This window comes from Hypanus sabinus, chromosome 31, assembly GCF_030144855.1.
Source record: "Hypanus sabinus isolate sHypSab1 chromosome 31, sHypSab1.hap1, whole genome shotgun sequence".
NCBI lineage: Eukaryota > Metazoa > Chordata > Chondrichthyes > Myliobatiformes > Dasyatidae > Hypanus > Hypanus sabinus.
Window position 1 is genome coordinate 39,039,881 of NC_082736.1, and position 24,193 is coordinate 39,064,073.

General features: G+C 50.3%; 1 protein-coding gene across 4 annotated transcripts in view; it reads left to right on the plus strand.

The window, feature by feature from the left end:
• Positions 1–24,193, plus strand: part of LOC132384107 (neurexin-1-like) — a 1,241,271-nt gene that overhangs the window by 787,834 nt on the left and 429,244 nt on the right. Inside the window, exon 1 of one of the 4 annotated variants that reach the window (XM_059955451.1) lies at positions 19,842–21,100. The exons of 2 other annotated variants lie outside the window; for them this stretch is intronic. In XM_059955451.1, the coding sequence (XP_059811434.1) occupies positions 20,851–21,100 (250 nt within the window). In that variant the 5' untranslated portion in view covers positions 19,842–20,850. Of the gene's footprint in view, positions 1–19,841; positions 21,101–24,193 lie in introns of those variants that run through there. One more of the 4 variants, XM_059955452.1, reaches the window with a different exon arrangement.

Genomic DNA, 24,193 nt, shown 5'->3' on the forward strand with positions numbered 1-24,193 from the left:
AAGGGATCTAGATTAATGAATGCACCTCTGAATGGCCTTTTTCTGTGCAGTCCACATGCTTACCAAGAATCTGTCCACCTCCGTGTTGTAAATATTCAGAGCCATTGCTTACAATGCCTGTCAAGGAAAGAGGGGGAAAGACTCTTCCTGCCTGCCAGCCCCAGAGGCATGGGTTTGATCCCTACCTCTGCCATCTGTGTGGAGTTTGCATGCCCTCCCAGTGACCACGTGGGCTTCCCACAGTGCTTCAGTTCCCTCCCACAGCCCAGCCAAGTGTGTTGTCAGTGGGTTAATCGGCCCAGTGAGGGGGTGAGTTGGTGAGCGGAGTGTGGGATTAATCAGCACACAAGCAGTACTCAAGCAGTGGGCCGAAGGGCCGGTTTCCATGCTACATCGTTCTGTGACTCATGACCTTGCGAAAGAGAAAACGAGATTATTACTCCATCACTGTTTTATTTTTAAAAGTGACTATTTGGTTGTATTTGAATTTATAACATAGAATTGATGATTTAAGGAGCAGTTTTAACAGCTGTCGTGCTGAGAGTGCCATTAAGTAATCTCCACAAACAGGTCTTCCACACTCACAGCGGGGGTCAGTCTCGATGTAGACTGAACTTAAACATTGGAGTGAACTCACCACACCTACCCAGCAGCCGCATATTCATAAAACACAGAGCATTACAGCCCTTCAGCCCACCTTCTCTGTACTGACCAATTAAACTAAAGACTATCTGACACAGGAGCATATTGGGCCATTCAGCCCATCAAATGGCTCTCCCATTCCATCATTGCTGATTTATTATCCCTCGCAACCCCATTCTTCCTGTAACCTTTGCTGGTCTGACTAATCAAGAACTTATCAATCTCTATTTTAAATATACTTTGTCTCCACAGCCATCTGGGGCAATGAATCCCACAGATTCACCATCCTCTGGCTAAAGAAATTCTCTGTTCTAAAGGGAAATCCCTCTGCTCTGAGGCTGTGTCCTCTTGATTCTAGACTCCCCCACTATAGGAAACATCCTCTCCACATCCACTCTATCTGTGTCCTCTGGTCCTAGGCTCCCCCACTATAGGAAACATCCTCTCCACATCCACTCTATCTGTGTCCTCTGGTCCTAGACGCCCCCACTCTAGGAAACATCCTCTCCACATCCACTCTATCTGTGGTCCTAGACTCCCCCACTATAGGAAACATCCTCTCCACATCCACTCTATCTGTGTCCTCTGGTCCTAGACGCCCCCACTACAGGGAACATCCTCTCCACATCCACTCTATCTGTGGTCCTAGACTCCCCCACTATAGGAAACATCCTCTCCACATCCACTCTATCTGTGCCCTCTGGTCCTGGACTCCCCCACTATAGGAAACATCCTCTCCACATCCAGTCTATCAAGGCTTTTCAGTATTCAATAGGCTTCAATGAGATCCCCTTCCAACAAGTTCTGGCCCAGAGCCATCAATAGTGCCTCATTAATTAACAGTTTCATTTCCAGAATAAGTTTCGTGAACCTCTTCTGGACCCTATCCAATGCCAGAACAATTTTTTCTTAGATAAATGACCAAAAATTAGCTGAACAATAAAGCCTCAACATTACATCCTCACTCTTATATTCTAGTCCTCATGAAATGATTGGTAACATTGCATTTACCTTTCTCACTGCCAACACAACTTGTAAATTAACCTTTAACCAACCCTATACAAAGATTCCCAAGTCCCTTTGCTCTTCCAATTTTTGAATTTTCTCCCTGTTTAGAAAATAATTTGTGCTTTTATTCTTTCTGCCAGAGTACATAACTATACCTTCCCTACACTATTTTCCATCTGCCACTTCTTTGCCCATTCTCCTCATCTGTTTACAATAAATCCTCCTGCAGACTCACTGCATCTTCAACACTACCTGCCCATCCACCTATCTTTGTATTGTCCGCAAACCTGGCCACAAAGCCATCAATTCCATCATCCATCATTGACGTATAACATGAAAAGAAGTGGAGCCAACAATAACTGCTGTGTAATACAACTCGTCACTGGCAGCCAACCAAAGAAGCCCTCTTTATTCCCACTCTTTGCCTCCTGCCAGTCAACCAATCATCTATCCATCTATCTTTCCTTATTTTCCATGTGCTCTTAACTTGTTAAGCAAACTCATGTGTGGCACTTTGTCAAAGGCCTTCTGAAAATCCAAGTAAATAACATCTGCTGATTCTCCATTGTCTATCGTGTTTGTTATTTTTTCAAAGATTCCAACAGATTTGTCAGATGAGATTTCCCCTTTTGGAAACCATGCCTCCTATTTAATCATGTGCCTGCAAGTACCCCAAAACAACATCCTTAATCATCAACTACAACATCTTCTCAAACACTGAGGTCAAAATAATTGGCCTATAGTTTCCTTTCTTCTGCCTCCTTCCCTTCTTGAAGAGTGAAGTGACATCTGTAATTTTCCAGTCCTCCACAACCATGCTGGAATCTAGTAGTTGTTGAAAGATCTTTGCTAATCCCTCCACAATCTCTTTGGCACATCTTTCTGGGGTGTAATCCATCTGCTCCAGGTGATTTATCTACCTTCAGACCTTTCAGCTTCCCAAGAACCTTCTCCGTAGTCCTGCATGTGGTCCATATCCCTCCATTCCCTGCACATGGTCCATCTCCCATCATTCCCTGCATGTGGTTGACCTCCCTCCATTCCCTGCCCATTCCTATGTCTAAAAGCCTTTTAAACACCTCAATCATATCTCAAGCTGTATCGGCCCTTGCCCTTCCCTTGGACAACATGGGTGGCGTGGAGAGGGGAGACTTGCAGCGTGGGCAACTGCCGGTCTCCCATACAGCCCTGCTCAGACCTGCATCCTGGAAGTTTTCCAAGGCACAAATCCATGGCCTCTTGAGACGCACAGCTGCCTATATATATATATCAGCCTCCATCACGACCCTTTTATTTCTTTCGCTATTCATTTGTCTTTGCACTGTACTGTAACCACAAGATGACAAATTTTGCATTGTATGTCCATGGTAATAAATCTGATTCTGTTTTGAAAAACTTACTCAATACATCTCTTTTAAACTTTTCCCCCTCAAGTTAAATGCATGCTCTCTAATATTTGACATTTTCGACACTGGGGAAAAGATTCTGACAATCTATTCTACCAACGTCATAACGTTATAAGCTCTAATCAGATCTCCCCCACAGCTTCTACCACTCCAGAGAAAATCCAAGTGTTTCCAACCTCTCCTTATAGCTCATGTCCTCTAATCCAGGCAGTGTCCTCGTGAACCTCTTCTGCACCCTCTTCAGAGCCTCGCTACCCTCCTTTAGCATGATGACCAGAAATGCACACAATATTCTAAGTGCGGCCTGACCAATTTGATTCAGCTGCACCATAGAAAGCATCTATCGTGGACAAATTACAGCACGGTATGGCAACTGCTCTGCCTGTGACCGCAAGAAACCATGGATTGTTGTGGAAACAGCTCAGCACATCACAGAAACCAGCCTCCCCTCCATGGACTCTGTCTATACTTCCCACTGTCTCTTTACAGAGCAGCCAGCATAAACAAAGATCCCACCCACCCCATACAATCTCTCTTCTCCCTCTCCCATCGGGCAGAGGATACAAAAGCCTGAAAGTACATCCCACCAGGCTCAAGGACAGCTTCTACCCCGCTGTTATCAGACTCATGAATGGTTTCCTAGTATGATAAAATGAACTCTTGACCAGACTGTCCATGCCGTTATGATTTTGCACCTCACTGTCTACCTGCACTGCACTTTCAGGTTCCTATTAAATCTCTCCCCTCTCACCTTAAACCTGAGCCCAGTAGTTCTTGATTCCCTAAGCCTGGTGAAAAGACTGTGCATTCACTCTGTGTCCCTTGTGGTTCTATACTTGTCTATAAGGTCACCCCTCAGTCTTCTACACCCTATCTGTGTCCCTCATGGTTAAACCTCCATCAGTTCACCCTTCAGACTCCTACACCCCAAGGATTAGAGCTCTAACCTCTCTCTATAACTCAGACTCTCGAGTTCCGGCAATGTCATCATAAAATTGGTATATGGAGCTTAGAAAAACAGAGAGCTATGGGTAACCCAATGTAATTTCTAAAGTAAGTATATGTTTGGCACAGCTTTGTGGGCCGAAGTGCCTATATTGTGCTGAAGGTTTTCTATGCTTCTATTTTTAAATCCTTTCTACTCTACTTCAGGCTTAGCGGCATCATTTCTACAGCTGACTCTGATGTGTAGCCTCAGTCTGTTGAGTAGCAACATGATGCCTGACCCTCTGTCCTCAATGCCCTGACCGGTGGGGAGCTGGTCCCTCTGTCCTCAGTGCCCTGACCGGTGGGGAGCTGGTCCCCAGTTGTCCCAAGCTGGCAGAATGATGGAGCATAGTGGGGTGATTAGGCTGAGAGTGAGGGGAATGAGATGTCAAGCATGGATGTCCCTCCTGTATTCTCCATGGACAGATTCCAGTCTTCCCCACAGCATTGGAAAGGTGGCAGGTCAGGCCAGTCATGCACAGCAAAATCGCACAGGCAGGGGTTGAGAGTATGGTTGGAATCTACTGGATGGGGCTCCTTGGAGAGGGAGGTGTTGTTGTGCAGAAGATAGTGGCCTTGTGATGGAGAGAGCACTTGGCCAGTGACAACCCCAGAGTTCTGGCAGTGAGTGACAATCCCACTTTTCTCACAGAGAGGGCACTGGCATAGTGTGCAGTCGGGAAATGCACTGGGCATTGAAAACCCAAGTGTATGGTCAGTCTGTGCCCTGGGCCAGTGGAAACTCCAGTGTTCTTGCAGAGAGAGCATTGGGACAGTAGCCATAAGTCCATAGGACATAAGAGCAGAATTAGGCCATTCAGTCTATCGAGTCTGCTCTGCTATTCCATTGTAGTTGTTTATTAACCCTCTCAACCCTATTCTCCTGCCTTGTCCCTTAGAATATATATTCTCCCTTCTCTTTGATTCCCTGACAAAACAAGAACCTGCCCAAGAGTGTCAATGACTTTCCCTGCACAGCTGTCTGTGGCAATGAATTCCATTGATTTCATCGATTCCAGTGTTCTTATACGCCAGTGACAACCCATCTTCTTACCGAGAGACGCTGGGCCAGCGCCGATCCCAGTGTGTTTTATCTCCCCAGTCAGTATCACGGCAATGACAACCCCAATGGTTGGCTAGTGGTGGCACTGGGCCAGTGCAGTGGCAACCCTTAGTGTTTTGCCAGTGAGGGCAGCAGGGCAGTGATAGCCCCAGTGCCCTGCCAGTGTGTGCACTGGGCCTGTGGTCACTCTGTGTTACAGGAGCATGTGAGAGGTTGGTTTCTGCAGGGGCTGACTGATGAGGGACAGGAAACGTCCTGTTTTTGTCTCAAGTCCGTGCTGTGTTTTAGGGGATGTTGGGTGGTGCAGTTGCCCAGACGGAGTGTAACCACACTGCGATACTGTGTATGTCACACACTAATTAACAAAAATAATGTGTTTTGCAAAATTATTCAAGCACAAATCTCTCATTTGTTGGTGATGTCTGACTCCAGTATCTCGCTGTAACCAGCTCTGATGTCAGTGCCTTCTGTCTGCTGTGGGGTCTATGTTCAGCTGGGGGACACAGTCTCTCCCCACCCCAGGGGATTCTGCAATCCTTTCATCCTCTCTGGAGGAGCAAGAAGGAGGTTATATTTCACACAGCAGAGTGGTGTGCATGGGGTCAGCATGGGAGGGACTGGCAAAGTCCATTCAGCCCCTCTGACCTGCTACTACTCTCAATGAAATGCAGGCCTTTCTGTCCATTTATTCCTGTTGTACCCCACCCATGTGTTTGTCATCCGAGGGGTTAAAAGTATACTAATTCCACATTCATTGAACCATTACTCTCAGTGCTCTCTCCTTCACTGACCCCTCCCCGCAGAACGACCCCTCCCTCACTGGCCACTCCCCCGCAGGATGAATCCTCCCTCACTGAACCTCTACTAATCACTAATTCCTGGACTCTCCCCACTGACCCCACTCTCCAACCCCTTCCTCATCGAATGACCCCTCCCCCACAGAATGCCCCCACCCCACAAAATGGCTGAAGTCACAACTTTTTTATAATTATTGAAAGATTAAACAGGTTAGGACTGTTTTCTTTAGAATGTAGAAGATTGAGAGGAGATTTGATAGAGGTGTACAAAATTATGACGGGTATAGATAAGGTAAAAGCAAGCAGGCTTCTTTCAACTAAGATTCGGTGGGACGACAACCTGAGGTCATGGGTTAAGGGTGAATGGTGAAAGGTTTAAGGGGATGATGAGGAGAAACTTCTTCACTCAGAGGGTTGTGAAAGTGTGGAATGACAAGTGGTCTATGCGAGCTCAATTTCAGTTTTTAAGAGAAATTTGAATACATGGATGGCAGGGGTATGGGCTATGGCTACGGCAGGTCAATTGGAGTAGGGAATTTGAATGGTTTCAGGATGGACTAGATGGGCCAAAGGACGTTTCTGTACTATTCTTCTCTAGGACTCTGTTGTTGGTGGAACTTCAGATGGTGACGAGGGCGTACAGGAGTGAGTTAGGTCAGCTGGTTGAGTGATATCGCAGCAACAATCTGGCACTCAGTGTCAGTAAGACCAAGGAATTGATTGTGAACTTCAGGAAGGTGAAACCGAGGAAACACCCACCAGTCCTCATTGAGGGGTCACTAGTGGAAAGGGGGAGCAGGTTCAAGTTCCTGGGTGTCAACGGCTCTGAGGAACTATCCTGGGCCCAACATATTGATGCAGTTACAAAGAAGGCAGCTGCCATGGCTATATTTCATTAAGAGTTTCAGGAGATTTGGCATGTCGAAAGACTGTTGCAAATTTCAACAGATGTACGTTGGAGAGCATTAGAAACATAGAAACATAGTAAATCTATAGCACAATACAGGCCCTTTGGCCCACAAAGCTGTGCCGAACATGTCCTTACCTTAGAAATTACCTAGGGTTACCCACAGCCCTCTATTTTTCTAAGCTCCATGTACCTATCTGAGAGTCTCTTAAAAGACCCTATCGTATCCGCTTCCACCACCATTGCTGGCAGCCCATTCCATGCACTCCTGGAATTCATTTCCTGGAATCATTCTTGTGAATTTTCTCTGAACACCCTCCAATGTCAGTATATCCTTTCTAAAACAAGGAGCCCAAAACAAGTGTGGTCTCACGAATGCCTTATAGAGTCTCAATATCTCATCCCTGCTCTTATACCTCTAGAAATGAATGGCAACATTGCATTCACCTTCTTCACCACTGCCTTAACCTTTGGGCTTCCTTGCACAAGGACTTCCAAGTCCCTTTGCATCTCTGCATTTTGAATTCTCTCCCCGTTTAAATAATAGTCTGCCCTTTTCTTTCTTCACCAAAGTGCATGACCATACACTTACCAATATTGTATTTCATTTACCACTTCTTTGCCCATTCCCTTAAACTATCTAAGTCTCTCTGCGGGCTCTCTGTTTCAACACTACCCACTCCTCTACCTATTTTTGTATTGTTGGCAAATTTAGCCATAAATCCATTAATACCATAGTTCAAATCATTGACGTACATCATAAAAAGCAGTAGTCCCAACATCAACCCTGTGGAACTCCACTGGTAACCGGCAGCCAGCTAGAATAAGATCCCCTTATTCCCACTCTCTGTCTTCTGCCGACCAGCCAATGCTCCACCCACACGAGTAACTTCCCTGTCATTCCATGGGCTCTTATCTTGCTAAGCAGCCTCATGTGCGGCACCTTGCCAAAGGTCTTCTGAAAATCCAAGTACACCATGTCTTCTGCATCTCTTACTGTAACCAACAAATTCCAGTGATATTAAACCTGATTGTGATACTGACACCACTTTTCCTGACCCCTCCCCTCTCTCCTGTTATCATCCCGTTCTCCCTCTCACCTTTACCATCAGCCTAGCTTGCCTTACAGTGGAGTAAAGGCCTGTGCAGCAGTTGGGGAAGACAGGTGGACACCAGACAGTGGCAGGTCCCGTCCCGTCACTCCAGCTCCTCGAGCCGCCGGTGTGCATAGCACTTCCTTTATCAGACACATCTCCCTCCCTCTCCCTGTACGTTAGAATCCCAGCCCAGCACTCATCAGCACTTCAACCTATTTCTAAACAGCTTCATCTTCTTGGGTTGATGGAGTGCAGACCTCTGTGATCAGAGCTGCCATCTCCATTTCCCGCAGTAGCTCAATCCACGCACCATTGCAGACACTGTACATGTACGTATATGTTACTCCACCGGGGACTGACTGTGATTGACATTAGACACAAATATACCGTCAAATAATTCATCTGGCTTAACCCTTCACAAAACTCCACAGTTATATCCAATGTTGCTGTATTCATCTAGTGACTCCCCAAACTCGTATACCCATCCCTTTCTCTGTAACCTCCTCCAGTCCTTACACACCTCTCCATCTCTGAAACCCTTTCCAGCTCCTACACGCCTCCCTGCCTCTGTAATTCACTTTATCTCTAGATCACTCCGTCTCTGTAACCTCCTCCAGCCCCTACACCCCTCCCTGTCTCTGAAACCCCCTCTGGCCCCTACACCCCTCCCTGTCTCTGTAACCCCCTCCAGCCCCTACACCCCTCCCTCTCTGTAACCCCCTCTGGCCCCTACACCCCTCCCAGTCTCCGTAACTCAGTACAGCCCCTACACCCCTCCCTGTCCCTGTAACCCCCTTCAGCCCCTACACCCCTCCCTGTCTCTGTAACCTCCTCCAGCTTCTAAACCTCTCCCTGATTCTGTAACCCCCTCCAGCCCCTACACCCCTCCCTGTCTCTGTAACCCCCTCTGGCCCCTACACCCCTCCCTGTCTCTGTAACCTCCTCCAGCTTCTAAACCTCTCCCTGATTCTGTAACCCCTCTCTAGCCCCTACACCCCTCCCTGTCTCTGTAACCCCCTCCAGCCCCTACACCCCTCCCTGTCTCTGTAACCCACTCTAACCCCTACACTCCTCCCTGTCTCTGTAACCCCCTCCAGCCCCTACACCCCTCCCTGTCTCTGTAACCCCCTCCAGCCCCTACACCCCTCCCAGTCTCGGTAACCCCCTCTGACCCCTACACCCCTCCCTGTCTCTGTATCTCCCTCCACCCTCCATACCCCTCCCTGTCTGTGTAAACATCTTCATAGCCTACACCCCCTGCACCTTTTCACATCTCTGTAAACCTCTCCAACTGCCGCACCCTGTGGCCCCCACATGCCTGCCTGTCTCTGTAATCCACTCTGGCCCCTACACCCCTCCCAGTCTCCGTAACTCAGTACAGCCCCTACACCCCTCCCTGTCCCTGTAACCCCCTTCAGCCCCTACACCCCTCCCTGTCTCTGTAACCTCCTCTGGCCCCTACACCCCTCCATGTCTCTGTAACCCCCTCTGGCCCCTACACCCCTCCCTGTCTCTGTAACCTCCTCTGGCCCCTACACCCCTCCATGTCTCTGTAACCCCCTCTGGCCCCTACACCCCTCCCAGTCTCCGTAACTCAGTACAGCCCCTACACCCCTCCCTGTCCCTGTAACCCCCTTCAGCCCCTACACCCCTCCCTGTCTCTGTAACCTCCTCTGGCCCCTACACCCCTCCATGTCTCTGTAACCCCCTCTGGCCCCTACACCCCTCCTTGTCTCTGTAACCTCCTCCAGCTTCTAAACCTCTCCCTGATTCTGTAACCCCCTCCAGCCCCTACACCCCTCCCTGTCTCTGTAACCCCCTCTGGCCCCTACACCTCTCCCTGATTCTGTAACCCCCTCCAGCCCCTACACCCCTCCCTGTCTCTGTAACCCCCTCTGGCCCCTACACCCCTCCCAGTCTCTGTAACCCCCTCCGGCCCCTACACCCCTCCCTGTCTCTGTAACCCCCTCCAGCCCTACACCCCTCCCTGTCTCTGTGACCCCCTCTGACCCCTACACCCCTCCCTGTCTCTGTGACCCCCTCCGGCCCCTACACCCCTCCCAGTCTCAGTAACCCCCTCCAGCTTCTAAACCTCTCCCTGATTTTGTAACCCCCCCCTCTGGCCCCTACACCTCTCCCTGTCTCTGTAACCCCCTCCAGCCCCTACACCCCTCCCTGTCTCTGTAACCCCCTCTGGCCCCTACACCTCTCCCTGATTCTGTAACCCCCTCCAGCCCCTACACCCCTCCCTGTCTCTGTAACCCCCTCTGGCCCCTACACCCCTCCCAGTCTCTGTAACCCCCTCCGGCCCCTACACCCCTCCCTGTCTCTGTATCTCCCTCCACCCTCCATACCCCTCCCTGTCTGTGTAAACATCTCCATAGCCTACACCCCCTGCACCTTTTCACATCTCTGTAAACCTCTCCAACTGCCGCACCCTGTGGCCCCCACATGCCTGCCTGTCTCTGTAATCCACTCTGGCCCTTACACCCCTCCCAGTCTCCGTAACTCAGTACAGCCCCTACACCCCTCCCAGTCTCCGTAACTCAGTACACCCATCCCTGTCTCCATAACTCCCTACAACCTCTACACCCATCCCAGTCTCCATAACTCCCTACAGCCTCTACAGCACTGTAACAGCTTATTGGAAGATTGGCTAGTATGGATAATTTGGGCTGTGATGGAGACTGAGATGTTCTTCGATGTTGAGTTTGAATGTATTCCTGGCTGGTGTAGACACAGTGTAGTGAGGTGGAGTCTCACAGGAAGAAGAAATGAGAACTGAAGTGATGCCAGCGCAGGGAGAGGAGCCAGGATGTACTGCTGCTCAGTTCGTGTCGCATGCATCGGGGAGGCAGCGGGGTCTGAGGATTCTGAAGTAGCTAGCCCCTCCTGTAAGGCACAGCAATGCCAGTCAGTTTTTGAATTGTCCCTGCATTATGCTTGGCATGGGCCTGAGGTGAAGATCAGGTCCATTGTACTCTGCTGGGCACCACAACTGTGGAAGGAGCACCTGGGCCACCGGACAAGGGGATCAAAGAGGAAACTGGAGGTACCTTTGCCTCAGCTTGCCAGAGGGAGCACTTGCTGTGGTTAAGGTGGTGAGAACTAATGGACGACGACAACAACTGCAGTGCGGAGAAAGCCCAGGTGAATGGATCCTGCCCAGGTGAATGGATCCTGCCCAGGTGAATGGATTCTGTCCCAGGTGAATGGATTCTGTCCCAGGTGAATGGATTCTGTCCCAGGTGAATGGATTCTGTCCCAGGTGAAGGAACCGAGGTGGTGGGTTCACACCAGAAACCAGGCTATTCACCGTTCACAAGGATCAGGCTGATAGTTCAATAGACTCATATACAGACAGTTTCATGGTGACAGAGACATGCAAAAGTGATGCTTCCTGCAGAGCTAACTGCCTGTCTCTCTCGGTCTCCCTTCCTCTTTCCTCCAATCCAGGGCACACATGTCCGTACAAGGGTAGATGTGATGGGACATGTCAATACAGGTTTGTGTGTGTGTTTACGTGTCTGTACAGGTTTGTGCATGTGTAGACATGTCAGTACAGGTTTGTGCGTGTGTAGACGTATCAGTACAGGTTTGTGTGTGTGTGAATGTGTCAATACAGAATTGTGTGTATGCAGACATGTCAGTACAGGTGTGTGTGTGTGTGAATGTGTCTGTATATTGTGTGTGATTGTGTCAATATGCTGTGTGTAGATGAGTCAGTACAGGTTTGTGTGTGTGTGACTGTGTCAGTACAGGTTTGATTGTGTGTGGATGTCTCAGTACAGGTTTGTGTGTGTGTAAATGTGCCAGTACAGGTTTGTAAATATGTCAGTACAGGTTTGTGTGTGTGTGAATGTATCAGTACAGGTTTGTGGGTGTGTGACTGTCAGTACAGGTTTGGGTGTGTGTGGATGTCTTAGTACAGGTTTGTGCATGTGTGAATGTGTCAGTACAGGTTTGGGTGTGTGTGAATGTATCAATACAGAATTGTGTGTGTGGATGTGTCAGTACAAGTTTGTGTGTGTGTAAATGTGCCAGTACAGGTTTGTAAATATGTCAGTACAGGTTTGGGTGTGTGTGAATGTGTCAATACAGAATTGTGTGTGTGGATGTCTCAGTACAGGTTTGTGGATCTGTCAGTACAGGTTTGCGTGTTTGTAAATGTGCCAGTACAGGTTTGTAAATATGTCAGCACAGGTTTGTGTGTGTGTGAATGTATCTACAGGTTTGTGTGTGTGTGACTGTGTCAGTACATGTTTGGGTGCGTGTGGATGTCTTAATACAGCTTTGTGAGTGTGTGAATGTGTCAGTACAGGTTTGGGTGTGTGAATGTGTCAATACAGAATTGTGTGTGTGGATGTGTCAGTACAAGTTTGTGTGTGTGTGAATGTCTCAGTACAAGTTTGTGTGTGTGTGAATGTGTCAGTACAGGTTTGTGTTTGTTTGAATGTGTCAGTACAGGTTTGTGTGTGTAGACTTGTCAGTACAGATTGTGTGTGTGTGGCTGTCGATGGACTTAACAAAAATCCTGGGACTGTCAGTGAGTCAAAATGACTCCCCCACCAATACCTTAATGTTTCCTCTGTTGGACTGAAACTCGAGCATCTGATTCATGTGGAGGTGAGGGTCACTGTGTAACTATTTATTCAGGGTGAGGGTCAGTCACTGTGTAACTGTACAGAGTCACTGTTTATTCAGAGTGAGGTTCAATCACTGTGTAACTGTACAGAGTCACTGTTTATTCAGGGTGAGGGTCACTCACTGTGTAACTGTACAGAGTCACTGTTTATTCAGGGTGAGGGTCAGTCACTGTGTAACTGTACAGAGTCACTGTTTATTCAGGGTGAGGGTCAGTCACTGTGTAACTGTATGGAGTCACTGTTTATTCAGGGTGAAGGTCAGTCACTGTGTAACTGTACAGAGTCACTGTTTATTCAGGGTGAAGGTCCCTCACTGTGTAACTGTACAGAGTCACTGTTTATTCAGGGTGAGGGTCACTCACTGTGTAACTGTATGGAGTCACTGTTTATTCAGGGTGAGGGTCAGTCACTGTGTAACTGTACAGAGTCACTGTTTATTCAGGGTGAAGGTCCCTCACTGTGTAACTGTACAGAGTCACTGTTTATTCAGGGTGAGGGTCAGTCACTGTGTAACTGTATGGAGTCACTGTTTATTCAGGGTGAAATTTACTTACTTACGCTTATCAGTGAGGTCATCAAGGGACAACCTCAGTCCATTCCTGCCTCTGTTAGTGAGGCTTGAAATGTGAGGACGTTTATAGCAGTCAGTCCTGAGTGGGAGAGGCTCTGAAGATCAGCCACTTCTGCATGATTTATTTAACCCTCTGGGGAATTCAGAAAATCCTGCACAATAGAAAGTTATCCAGACAGTGGCTTATTGAAAGATACCTACTCCTTTTGAAGCCTGGCATTTAGATAGTTGTTGTTGATGTTAATTTATAATTTCATGTGAATGTTCTATCATATTTTGGCTGTCTGAGGTGTATGAGTTGGTGTATCTTCACTCTACACTAACTTTCACATACTCCCGGTGTCAGACAGAGTGAAGCTCCATCTGGAATGTCCCATCCAACACTCTCAGCATCAAGCACAGAGTGAATTTCCCTCCACACTGTCCCATCACACACTCCCGGGGTCAGACACAGAGTGAATCTCCCTCCACACTGTCCCATCACACACTCGCAGGGTCAGACACAGAGTGAATCTCCCTCCATACTGTCCCATCACACACTCCCACACTGGATTAAAAAAAATTACTGATGATTTAAGATTGTTTAATGTCATTTCTAGTACACAAGTGTAAATGAGAACAAAATAGTTGTTACTCTGGATCTATTACAGCACGAAAGAACACAGTAAGTTAAAGAGCACAATTATATTAAAAACACAATAAATATAAATACATAAGATAGTTTAATTAAATATATTGATTGCCTGTCCATAAAGTGACACTAGGCACAAGAGTGTCTGTACATAAGGTGACTCTGACAAGAAATGATAAGGTCATGGTAGTTGGGGGTTGGGGGTTGTGGTTAGGTGGGTTCATAGGTGGAGATGTTAATCAGCCTTACTGCTTGGGGAAAGGAACTGTTTTTGTGTCTGGTGAGCCTATCATGGATGTTACGTAGCCTCCTCCCTGTTTGGAGCAGACAAACAGTCCATGAGCAGGGTGGGTGGAGCCCTTCATTATATTACTGGCCCTTCTCCTGGCACCTCTCTGTATATATGTCTTTGATGGAGGATAGGGTGTACTGGTGATGTGTTGGGTAGCTTTTGCAGGTAGGGACTTCCTGTCAGCCTCAGGGCTGTGCCTTTCCTCCACCACTTCACTGCCCAAATCAGCCAGTTTTTGGCATTTAGTAATAGCTAGGGCATTTATGGGACTGGTGTTGAGGTCTTGCCTCTTGCCCCTCCCTTCTCTGGTAGATGGATAGCATTTGAGGGAGAGAACAAGTCTTCAGTCAGTCCTCCCTGCATGACTGAGGAAATGGGGTGGGAGGCCAATGGGAGGTTCAAAATTGGCCACAGAGAGGGACTGTGTTACACAGAGAGAATGAATGGTAGTGAAGGAATATCAGAAAGACTGTGTGAGGGTTAGGGACAGACAGTTGAGAGAGAGAGAGACAGAGAAAGAGAGAGAGAGAGAGATGGAGAGACAGTTACGCAGAGTAAGGTAGTGAGAGAGAGAGATGGTACAGTGAGAATACGAGAGTGGGAAAGAGAGACCGTGTAGGAGAGAGAGAGACTGTTACACAGAGAGAATGAATGGTAGTGAAGGAATATCAGAAAGACTGTGTGAGGGTTAGGGACAGACAGTTGAGAGAGAGAGAGACAGAGAAAGAGAGAGAGAGAGAGAGAGAGAGATGGAGAGACAGTTACGCAGAGTAAGGTAGTGAGAGAGAGAGATGGTACAGTGAGAATACGAGAGTGGGAAAGAGAGACCGTGTAGCAGAGAGAGAGACTGTTACACAGAGAGAATGAATGGTGGTGAAGGAATATCAGAAAGACTGTGTGAGGGTTAGGGACAAACAGTTGAGAGAGAGAGAGACAGAGAAAGAGAGAGAGAGAGAGAGAGATGGAGAGACAGTTACGCAGAGTAAGGTAGTGAGAGAGAGAAGGTACAGTGAGAATACGAGAGTGGGAAAGAGAGACCGTGTAGGAGAGAGAGACTGTTACACAGAGAGAATGAATGGTGGTGAAGGAATATCAGAAAGACTGTGTGAGGGTTAGGGACAGACAGTCCAGAGAGAGACAGAAAGAGAGAGAGAGAGAGATGGTGTTACAGTAAGAGTACGATAGTGAGAGAGTGTCAGAGAGAAACAGTGTGGGAGAGAAACAGTCTGTGTTACACGGAGATTACAGGAGTGAGAGAGTGTCAGAGAGAGTGTGCTAGAGAGAGAGAGACTGGGTTACCCAGTACAGTAATGAGAGAGTCAGAGAGAGAGTGTGGGAGAGAGAGGGAGGCTATTATACAGAGAATACTGTAGTGAGAGGGTCAGAGAGAGAGAGAGAGACACTGTTGCACGGAGACTACGGGAGTGAGAGAGTGTGTGTGAGAGAGACTGTTAAACATAGAGTACAGGAGTGAGAAAGTGTCAGAGAGAGAGAGAGTGTGGTAAAGAGAGACAGCGTAACGCAGTGGGTAGGGTAGTGAGAGTGTCAGAGAGAGTGTGGGAGAGAGACTGTGTTACACAGAGTACTGTAGTGAGAGGGTCAGAGGAAGAGTGTTACATAGAGAGTATGGGAGTGAGAGTGTCAGAGAGACAGTGGGGGAGAGAGAGCATTTTACACAGAGAGCGCTGTACTGTGCAACTGTCAGAGAGTGTGGTAGAGAGAGAGACTGTGTTACACAGAGTGTGAAGGTGTGAGAGTAGGGGAGGGTGTGTGGGACAGACAGAGGGAGCGGGAGAGTGTGTGAAGGTGGGAGAGTAGGGGAGGGTGTGTGGGACAGACAGAGGGAGCGGGAGAGTGTGTGAAGGTGGGAGAGTAGGGGAGGGTGTGTGGGACAGAGAGAGGAGGTGGGAGTGTATGAAGGTGGGAGAGTAGGGGAGGGTGTGTGGGACAGAGAGAGGGAGTGGGAGAGTGTGAAGGTGGGAGAGTAGGGGAGGGTGAGTGGGACAGAGAGGGAGCGGGAGAGTGTGTGGTGGGAGAGTAGGGGAGGGTGTGTGGGACAGAGAGGGAGTGGGAGAGTGTGTGAAGGTGTGAGAGTAGGGGAGGGTGAGTGGGACAGAGAGGGAGCGGGAGAGTGTGTGGTGGGAGAGTAGGGGAGGGTGTGTGGGACAGAGAGAGGGGGTGGAAGTGTGTGAAGGTGTGAGAGTAGGGGAGGGTGTGTGGGACAGAGAGAGGGAGTGGGAGAGTGTGTGAAGGTGGGAGAGTAGGGGAGGGTGTGTGGGACAGAGAGGGGGAGTGGGAGAGTGTGTGAAGGTGTGAGAGTAGGGGAGGGTGTGTGGGACAGAGAGAGGGAGTGGGAGAGTGTGTGAAGGTGGGAGAGTAGGGGAGGGTGTGTGGGACAGAGAGGGGGAGTGGGAGAGTGTGTGAAGGTGTGAGTAGGGGAGGGTGTGTGGGACAGAGAGAGGGAGTGGGAGAGTGTGTGAAGGTGTGAGAGTAGGGGAGGGTGTGTGAGACAGAGAGAGGGGGTGGGAGTGTGTGAAGGTGTGAGAGTAGGGGAGGGTGTGTGGGACAGAGAGAGGGAGTGGGAGTGTGTGAAGGTGTGAGAGTAGGGGAGGGTGTGTGGGACAGAGAGAGGGGGTGGGAGTGTGTGAAGGTGTGAGAGTAGGGGAGGGTGTGTGGGACAGAGAGAGGGAGTGGGAGAGTGTGTGAAGGTGTGAGAGTAGGGGAGGGTGTGTGGGACAGAGAGAGGGAGTGGGAGAGTGTGTGAAGGTGGGGGAGTAGGGGAGGGTGTGTGGGACAGAGAGAGGGAGTGGGAGAGTGTGTGAAGGTGTGAGAGTAGTGGAGGGTGTGTGGGGCAGAGAGGGAGTGGGAGAGTGTGTGAAGGTGTGAGAGTAGGGGAGGGTGTGTGGGGCAGAGAGGGAGTGGGAGAGTGTGTGAAGGTGTGAGAGTAGGGGAGGGTGTGTGGGACAGAGAGAGGGAGTGGGAGAGTGTGTGAAGGTGGGGGAGTAGGGGAGGGTGTGTGGGACAGAGAGAGGGAGTGGGAGAGTGTGTGAAGGTGTGAGAGTAGGGGAGGGTGTGTGGGACAGAGAGAGGGAGTGGGAGAGTGTGTGAAGGTGTGAGAGTAGTGGAGGGTGTGTGGGGCAGAGAGGGAGTGGGAGAGTGTGTGAAGGTGTGAGAGTAGTGGAGGGTGTGTGGGGCAGAGAGGGAGTGGGAGAGTGTGTGGTGGGAGAGTAGTGGAGGGTGTGTGGGGCAGAGAGGGAGTGGGAGAGTGTGTGAAGGTGTGAGAGTAGGGGAGGGTGTGTGAGACAGAGAGAGGGGGTGGGAGTGTGTGAAGGTGTGAGAGTAGGGGAGGGTGTGTGGGACAGAGAGAGGGAGTGGGAGTGTGTGAAGGTGTGAGAGTAGGGGAGGGTGTGTGGGACAGAGAGAGGGGGTGGGAGTGTGTGAAGGTGTGAGAGTAGGGGAGGGTGTGTGGGACAGAGAGAGGGAGTGGGAGAGTGTGTGAAGGTGTGAGAGTAGGGGAGGGTGTGTGGGACAGAGAGAGGGAGTGGGAGAGTGTGTGAAGGTGGGGGAGTAGGGGAGGGTGTGTGGGACAGAGAGAGGGAGTGGGAGAGTGTGTGAAGGTGTGAGAGTAGTGGAGGGTGTGTGGGGCAGAGAGGGAGTGGGAGAGTGTGTGAAGGTGTGAGAGTAGGGGAGGGTGTGTGGGGCAGAGAGGGAGTGGGAGAGTGTGTGAAGGTGTGAGAGTAGGGGAGGGTGTGTGGGACAGAGAGAGGGAGTGGGAGAGTGTGTGAAGGTGGGGGAGTAGGGGAGGGTGTGTGGGACAGAGAGAGGGAGTGGGAGAGTGTGTGAAGGTGTGAGAGTAGGGGAGGGTGTGTGGGACAGAGAGAGGGAGTGGGAGAGTGTGTGAAGGTGTGAGAGTAGTGGAGGGTGTGTGGGGCAGAGAGGGAGTGGGAGAGTGTGTGAAGGTGTGAGAGTAGTGGAGGGTGTGTGGGGCAGAGAGGGAGTGGGAGAGTGTGTGGTGGGAGAGTAGGGGAGGGTGTGTGGGACAGAGAGAGGGAGTGGGAGAGTGTGTGAAGGTGTGAGAGTAGGGGAGGGTGTGTGGGACAGAGAGAGGGAGTGGGAGAGTGTGTGAAGGTGTGAGAGTAGGGGAGGGTGTGTGGGACAGAGAGAGGGGGTGGGAGTGTGTGAAGGTGTGAGAGTAGGGGAGGGTGTGTGGGACAGAGAGAGGGGGTGGGAGTGTGTGAAGGTGTGAGAGTAGGGGAGGGTGTGTGGGACAGAGAGAGGGAGTGGGAGAGTGTGTGAAGGTGTGAGAGTAGGGGAGGGTGTGTGGGACAGAGAGAGGGAGTGGGAGAGTGTGTGAAGGTGGGGGAGTAGGGGAGGGTGTGTGGGACAGAGAGAGGGAGTGGGAGAGTGTGTGAAGGTGTGAGAGTAGTGGAGGGTGTGTGGGGCAGAGAGGGAGTGGGAGAGTGTGTGAAGGTGTGAGAGTAGGGGAGGGTGTGTGGGGCAGAGAGGGAGTGGGAGAGTGTGTGAAGGTGTGAGAGTAGGGGAGGGTGTGTGGGACAGAGAGAGGGAGTGGGAGAGTGTGTGAAGGTGGGGGAGTAGGGGAGGGTGTGTGGGACAGAGAGAGGGAGTGGGAGAGTGTGTGAAGGTGTGAGAGTAGGGGAGGGTGTGTGGGACAGAGAGAGGGAGTGGGAGAGTGTGTGAAGGTGTGAGAGTAGTGGAGGGTGTGTGGGGCAGAGAGGGAGTGGGAGAGTGTGTGAAGGTGTGAGAGTAGTGGAGGGTGTGTGGGGCAGAGAGGGAGTGGGAGAGTGTGTGGTGGGAGAGTAGGGGAGGGTGTGTGGGACAGAGAGAGGGAGTGGGAGAGTGTGTGAAGGTGTGAGAGTAGGGGAGGGTGTGTGGGACAGAGAGAGGGAGTGGGAGAGTGTGTGAAGGTGTGAGAGTAGGGGAGGGTGTGTGGGACAGAGAGGGGGTGGGAGTGTGTGAAGGTGTGAGAGTAGGGGAGGGTGTGTGGGACAGAGAGAGGGAGTGGGAGAGTGTGTGAAGGTGGGGGAGTAGGGGAGAGAGTGGGAGAGAGTGTGAAACATAGAAAACCTACAGCACAATATAGGCCCTTCGGCCCACAAAGTTGTGCCGAAAATGTCCCTACCTTAGAAATTACTAGGCTTACCCATAGACCTCTATTTTTCTAAACTTCATGTGTGGTGTGAGAGTTGGGAGGATGTGTGGGACAGAGAGAGGGGGATGGGAGAGAGGGAGAGGGATAGAGAGAGGGTGAGACAGAGAGGGGAAGTGGGAAGGGAGAGACGGAGTCAGAAAAGGAAGGAGGGGAGGAGTGATAGGGGAAGACATGGGTTTGTTGTGATACAGACTGGCAGGTTCTGAGGGTCTGAGTGATCTCCTCTCTGGTCTCCAGTGTCTCAGAGTTCACACCCTGATCAGGGTCCGGTTGTGGGTTGGGGAGGGTGGGGCTTTGGGTGGGTGAGTCCCTGGCACGGAAGAATTGCTGATGAGAGTGAGACTTTGAGTGCCTACAGCAAGCTGAAGGGCCAAACGGCCACAGCCTTTGCAGCAGAAAGCTGTGCCGTTGCCACTGAATGCAAAGAGCAGAGGCTCTGCTGGCTGCCGGCAGCAGGAAGGGTGTGAGAGAGCTGGGTGAGTTTCTGGACTCAGTCACTGCCCCAGCCCACACTCCCTGTCAAAGCACCGTTTATTTATTTTACACTCTCAATAATTTATTGTCTCTCTGGACAGACAGAGCGATGCATGTGGCAGAAATATAGATTCAATTGCATTTCTTTTCAGTACTGCTGAGAATATCCTCTCCCCCCCCTCCACTGTGCTTTCGAGTAGGCGAGTCCTCTGCACCATACCCCAGTGGTTTCCACTTTGTAGGTTACTGCATGCTGCCTGGTTTTAATTCAGCTCCTGATTCTATTCTCGGTTAAATCTTCCCCCTTCTCTCTCTGTCTTTCTCTTTCTGTCTCCCTCTCTCTTTCTCTCTCTGCCCTCTCTCTCTTTCTCACTCGCTCTCTCCTTTCTCTCTCTCGCTCGCTCTCTCCTTTCTGTCTGTCCTCTCTCTTGTGCTCTCTCTCCTCTTTCTCACAACATTGTCTTTTTCCTTTATTTCTACACACTCTCTCTCTCTGCACTGCTTTTTCCTTCTCTCTCTCTGTCACTGTTTCTATTTTTTCCCTGTATTATTTCTTCCCCCTCCTCCCTCCCTCTCACTCCCTCCCTCTCTCTCTCTCTCTCTCTCTCTCGCTGTCTCCCCCCCCCCCCCCTCCCTGTCACCCACAAAGCCCAGCTAGGAAAGGAACCAGTCTTACTAGGTAGGTGGTGAGGATCAGAGAGTTGTTCAGCGCTGAGAGCGGGAGAGGAGAGCAGTAACCGGCTGCCGTGGCTGTCGTTGGCTCGTGCTGAGACAGAGACCTGCTTGCTGAGGGACGAGCAGGCACTTGGGATCTTTGGAAGCTTGTCCCGGCCTCCTGGCAGACACTCGCTGGAGGGGGTGGAGAGGGGAGGTGGTAAGGTGGAAAGAGGATTGCTTACCACCGTCCGTATCACAGACTTTGCCAGGATTTGCCTTCCACCTGAACCCCTTGGACTGGAGAAGGGAATTTTCCATCGGAGACCACCCCCCATCGTCTTCTTCAGTGGGAGCAGTCTGCAAGTTACAACGGGAGCATTGAGGAGAAGATCAGCAGTGGGTGTGTAGGGAAGATGCATCAATCTGTGATGGGATAAGCCAGGAGATTAGCCTTGCTACCTCCCCGTCCCAGAGACGGCTGAGACCCCCCACACGCCACTGGATGCCATGGAGAGGAGGGCATCATGACGCGATGCCGGTCGGTGGCACCCCCGCTATGTCCTGCGTGGCCGCTGCTCTCCTCCTGGGGCGCCTGGCACTACCCGCCCTTCTGCTGAGCCCCCGGCCGTCCTGGGCCGCGGCCCGTGTCTCCTCCAGTCTCAGCACCTCCCACCACGTCCACCACTTCCACAGCAAGCACTTTTCCGTGCCCATCGCCATCCACCGCTCAGCTGTCTCGGCCAGAGGTCACGGTAAGCTCACCCACTGGGTGCCCTCGCCAACCCTGCTTGCATGCGCTGCCTCGCCTAGTCAAATAGTCAGACACCTCGATTGACCAAACACAACTGTCGGGCTTTCATTCCATAGTACTGCTTGGGTTGCAGAGAGGGAACTTAGAACAGAGAACAGTACAGAAACAACCCTTCAGCCCATCTAGATCTGGAGTATAGCACAAGATCAGGCCTTTCGGCCCACAATGCTGTGCTGATCCAATTGAATTACTAATTAAATTGATACACAATGACCATATCTTTCCATTTTCCTCACATTCATGCACCTACGTGAACATCTCCTAACTGTCCCTAATGTATCTGCCTCCACCACCACCTTAGGCAGTGCATTCCAGCCACACACACTCTCTGTGTAAGAAAACTTGCCTCTGACAATTCCTTTGAAATTACCCCCCTCACCTTAAATGCATGCCCTCTAGTATTGGGTTGGCATGTTAATCTTAGGAGTTCAGGAGATGAGGGGTGGCCTGCCAGAAGTGTATAAAACCATGAGGGACACAGAGTGAATGCACATAGACTTTTCCCTAGGGTGAGGGAATCAGGAAGCAGAGGGCACAACTTTAAGGTGAGAGGGGAGAGATTTAATGGGGACCTGAGGGGTAACTTTTTCCCCCAGAGGGTGGTCCGTATATGGAATGAGGTGCCAGAGGAAGTGGTTGAGGCAGGTACATTAACAACATTTGGAGGTACATTGGTGGGAAAGGTTTAGAGGGATATGGGTAAATCCAACTAGTTTAGGCAGATAGCATTTACCTGTTGGGCTGAAGGGCCTGTTTCTGATCTTGATGGGGCAAACTGGACTTTACTCCTTTGAGTGTAGGAGACTGCAAGATGATCTTGGAGAGGCATACAAGACGACAGTCAAATAGCCCAACCCCTGGCAGCCAGTGGAGAAATTGTGGCTGGTTTTGTTTGTCGAAGGGTTAACTGTACACTGGATTGGCAGTTCACATTGGCACATGTTCCTGGGCAGTCACAGCCAGTCAATTAATCTCCCTTCTCACTGGCAGCAATTAACTAATCAACAAGAGTGTGCAGGAGAAATCAAATGAAGCCATTTCTTTTTTTTTAAATGTCACCTCTTTGATTCCTCTCCCGGCTTTCCCAAAGAGACTGTAATTCCTGCAGAGTCCAGGGAAAACCCTAGAGGGCTGACAAGCCTTGGGCACAGCTGGGGTGGAGAAGGTGGAGTGGGGTGGGGGGGAGGGGACTGATCTGTTCAGAGTCAGTGCACGTCCGTCGGGCAGGAAGTCTCTGCTGAGTCCCAGGGCTGACAGGGACGCTGCCTCGTTGCTGTGCTTGCCTTTGTTAAGGAGGACACAGATCTCTTCTCTGTCAGTGGAGCTGGAGGCAAACTGACTGCACAGCCTGGGCTTGGAAATGGGGACATTTCACAGCGCTGGTCTTGTCATTGTAAATTCTGTATCACCCCTCACCCTTCCACCTCCCCTTTACCTCACCTTCCTCTCCCTGGAATTAATGTCCAGAAGGATCCTCACTAGGACTGTCAGACTGAGTGGTCAGGAATCTGGTATGAGCCCCACCCCACCCTCCTGGACTGTCTGTCTCGCGGTCTGGCTTTCTGTACATGAATATTTGTTTTAATATGTGAACAGACATTTGCACACGTGTGTGTGTGTATGAATACACATGTTATAGAAAAGCACAGCAGAGAAACAGGACCTTCGACCCATCTAGTCCATGTGTGTGCATGCAATGCCAGTGAGCACGTATATGTGTGTATGTGAATTAATTAGGTGTACATGAGTCCGTGTGTGTGCATGTGGTGAATGATTGCACGCATGTACAAGTGTGAGCTTGTGTTTGAATCTGTGTATGTGACATGCGGCATGTGTGTAACTGCACATGCATGTCGGTCCAGATGTATCTGTGTGCTTGTTCACGTGTGTGCATGCATGCATAGGTGTGAATTTCTGCACATGAATGGATAACTTGTTTAACCGTGTACCTTGCATGACCTGTGTGGAAACTAACCTGCCCCCACACCCCCGACCCCAGGAGTTGGCAGTGAGGTGGAGCAGGGCCGGGAAGGTGAAGGTGGGGTGTAAAGATCAGGCCCTTGCCCTGCTGCATAATCCCACATCCTACAGGGCAGATGTCAGACATCCTCTGCTCCTCCGGCCCTCCAGCCCATCTTCCCTTATCCCTTCAGCCTTACACCCTCCACTTCTCACTCACCTATCGGTTACCATCGGACAATGCACATCAATCAGGCACAATTAATTTTTTTAGAATCCCCATTAATATTTATAGGGAATGCAGTGCATTCCTGCAAAGCGGCAGAGCAGAATGGAACCGCTCCCTGACGATGCAAGGCTGGGGTGTTGGGGGAAAGCTGGACCTAGGATTGTTCCCACTGTCAGTCCGTTCAAACCATTTGCAGCATCAATTGTCCAGTTCATGATAAGAGGGAAGAGGACTGGCCAGTGGGGTAGATAATGAGTGTGTGTGTGTGTGTGTGTGTGTTTGTGTCTATGTCTGTCTGAGTGTGTGTGCGCGTGTATTTTCAGCTGTGTATGAGGATGCCTGTGTGTGTCTGTGAATGTGTGTCTATGCGTGTGTGTGTGTGTGTGTGTGTGTGGGTATCTGTGTATGTGCATTTTCAGCTGTGTATGCTTGTGCAAGTACTAGTGTATGACCCTGTGTGTGGAACTGTGTTTGTGTCTGTGCATACATTGTACGTGTGTGCAGAGTACATATATGAGTGTGAGAGGGAGATTGTGTGGTTTTGATATGTATGTGTTCAGGAGAATGCACATGCGTCTGTGACTCTGAACATGTCTCTGTGGAAGGAGGTGAATCAAGGAACGTTGCCAGAGACTGAGACGTGGTGTATATCAGTGAGTCTGGTACTGCTCACTGGACACAGGCAGATGCAGGATGGACATTTCCTTGTGCCAGAGAATGCAGGAGTGATCTGAAGCGATTCCAGAGGCCGCACTAGAATCATTGGATATAATTGCCCTTTGTTCTGAGAGGCGGTGGTTGAGGGGATGGTTAGGGTAACATGGTGATACTCTGTGCCAAGGCTGG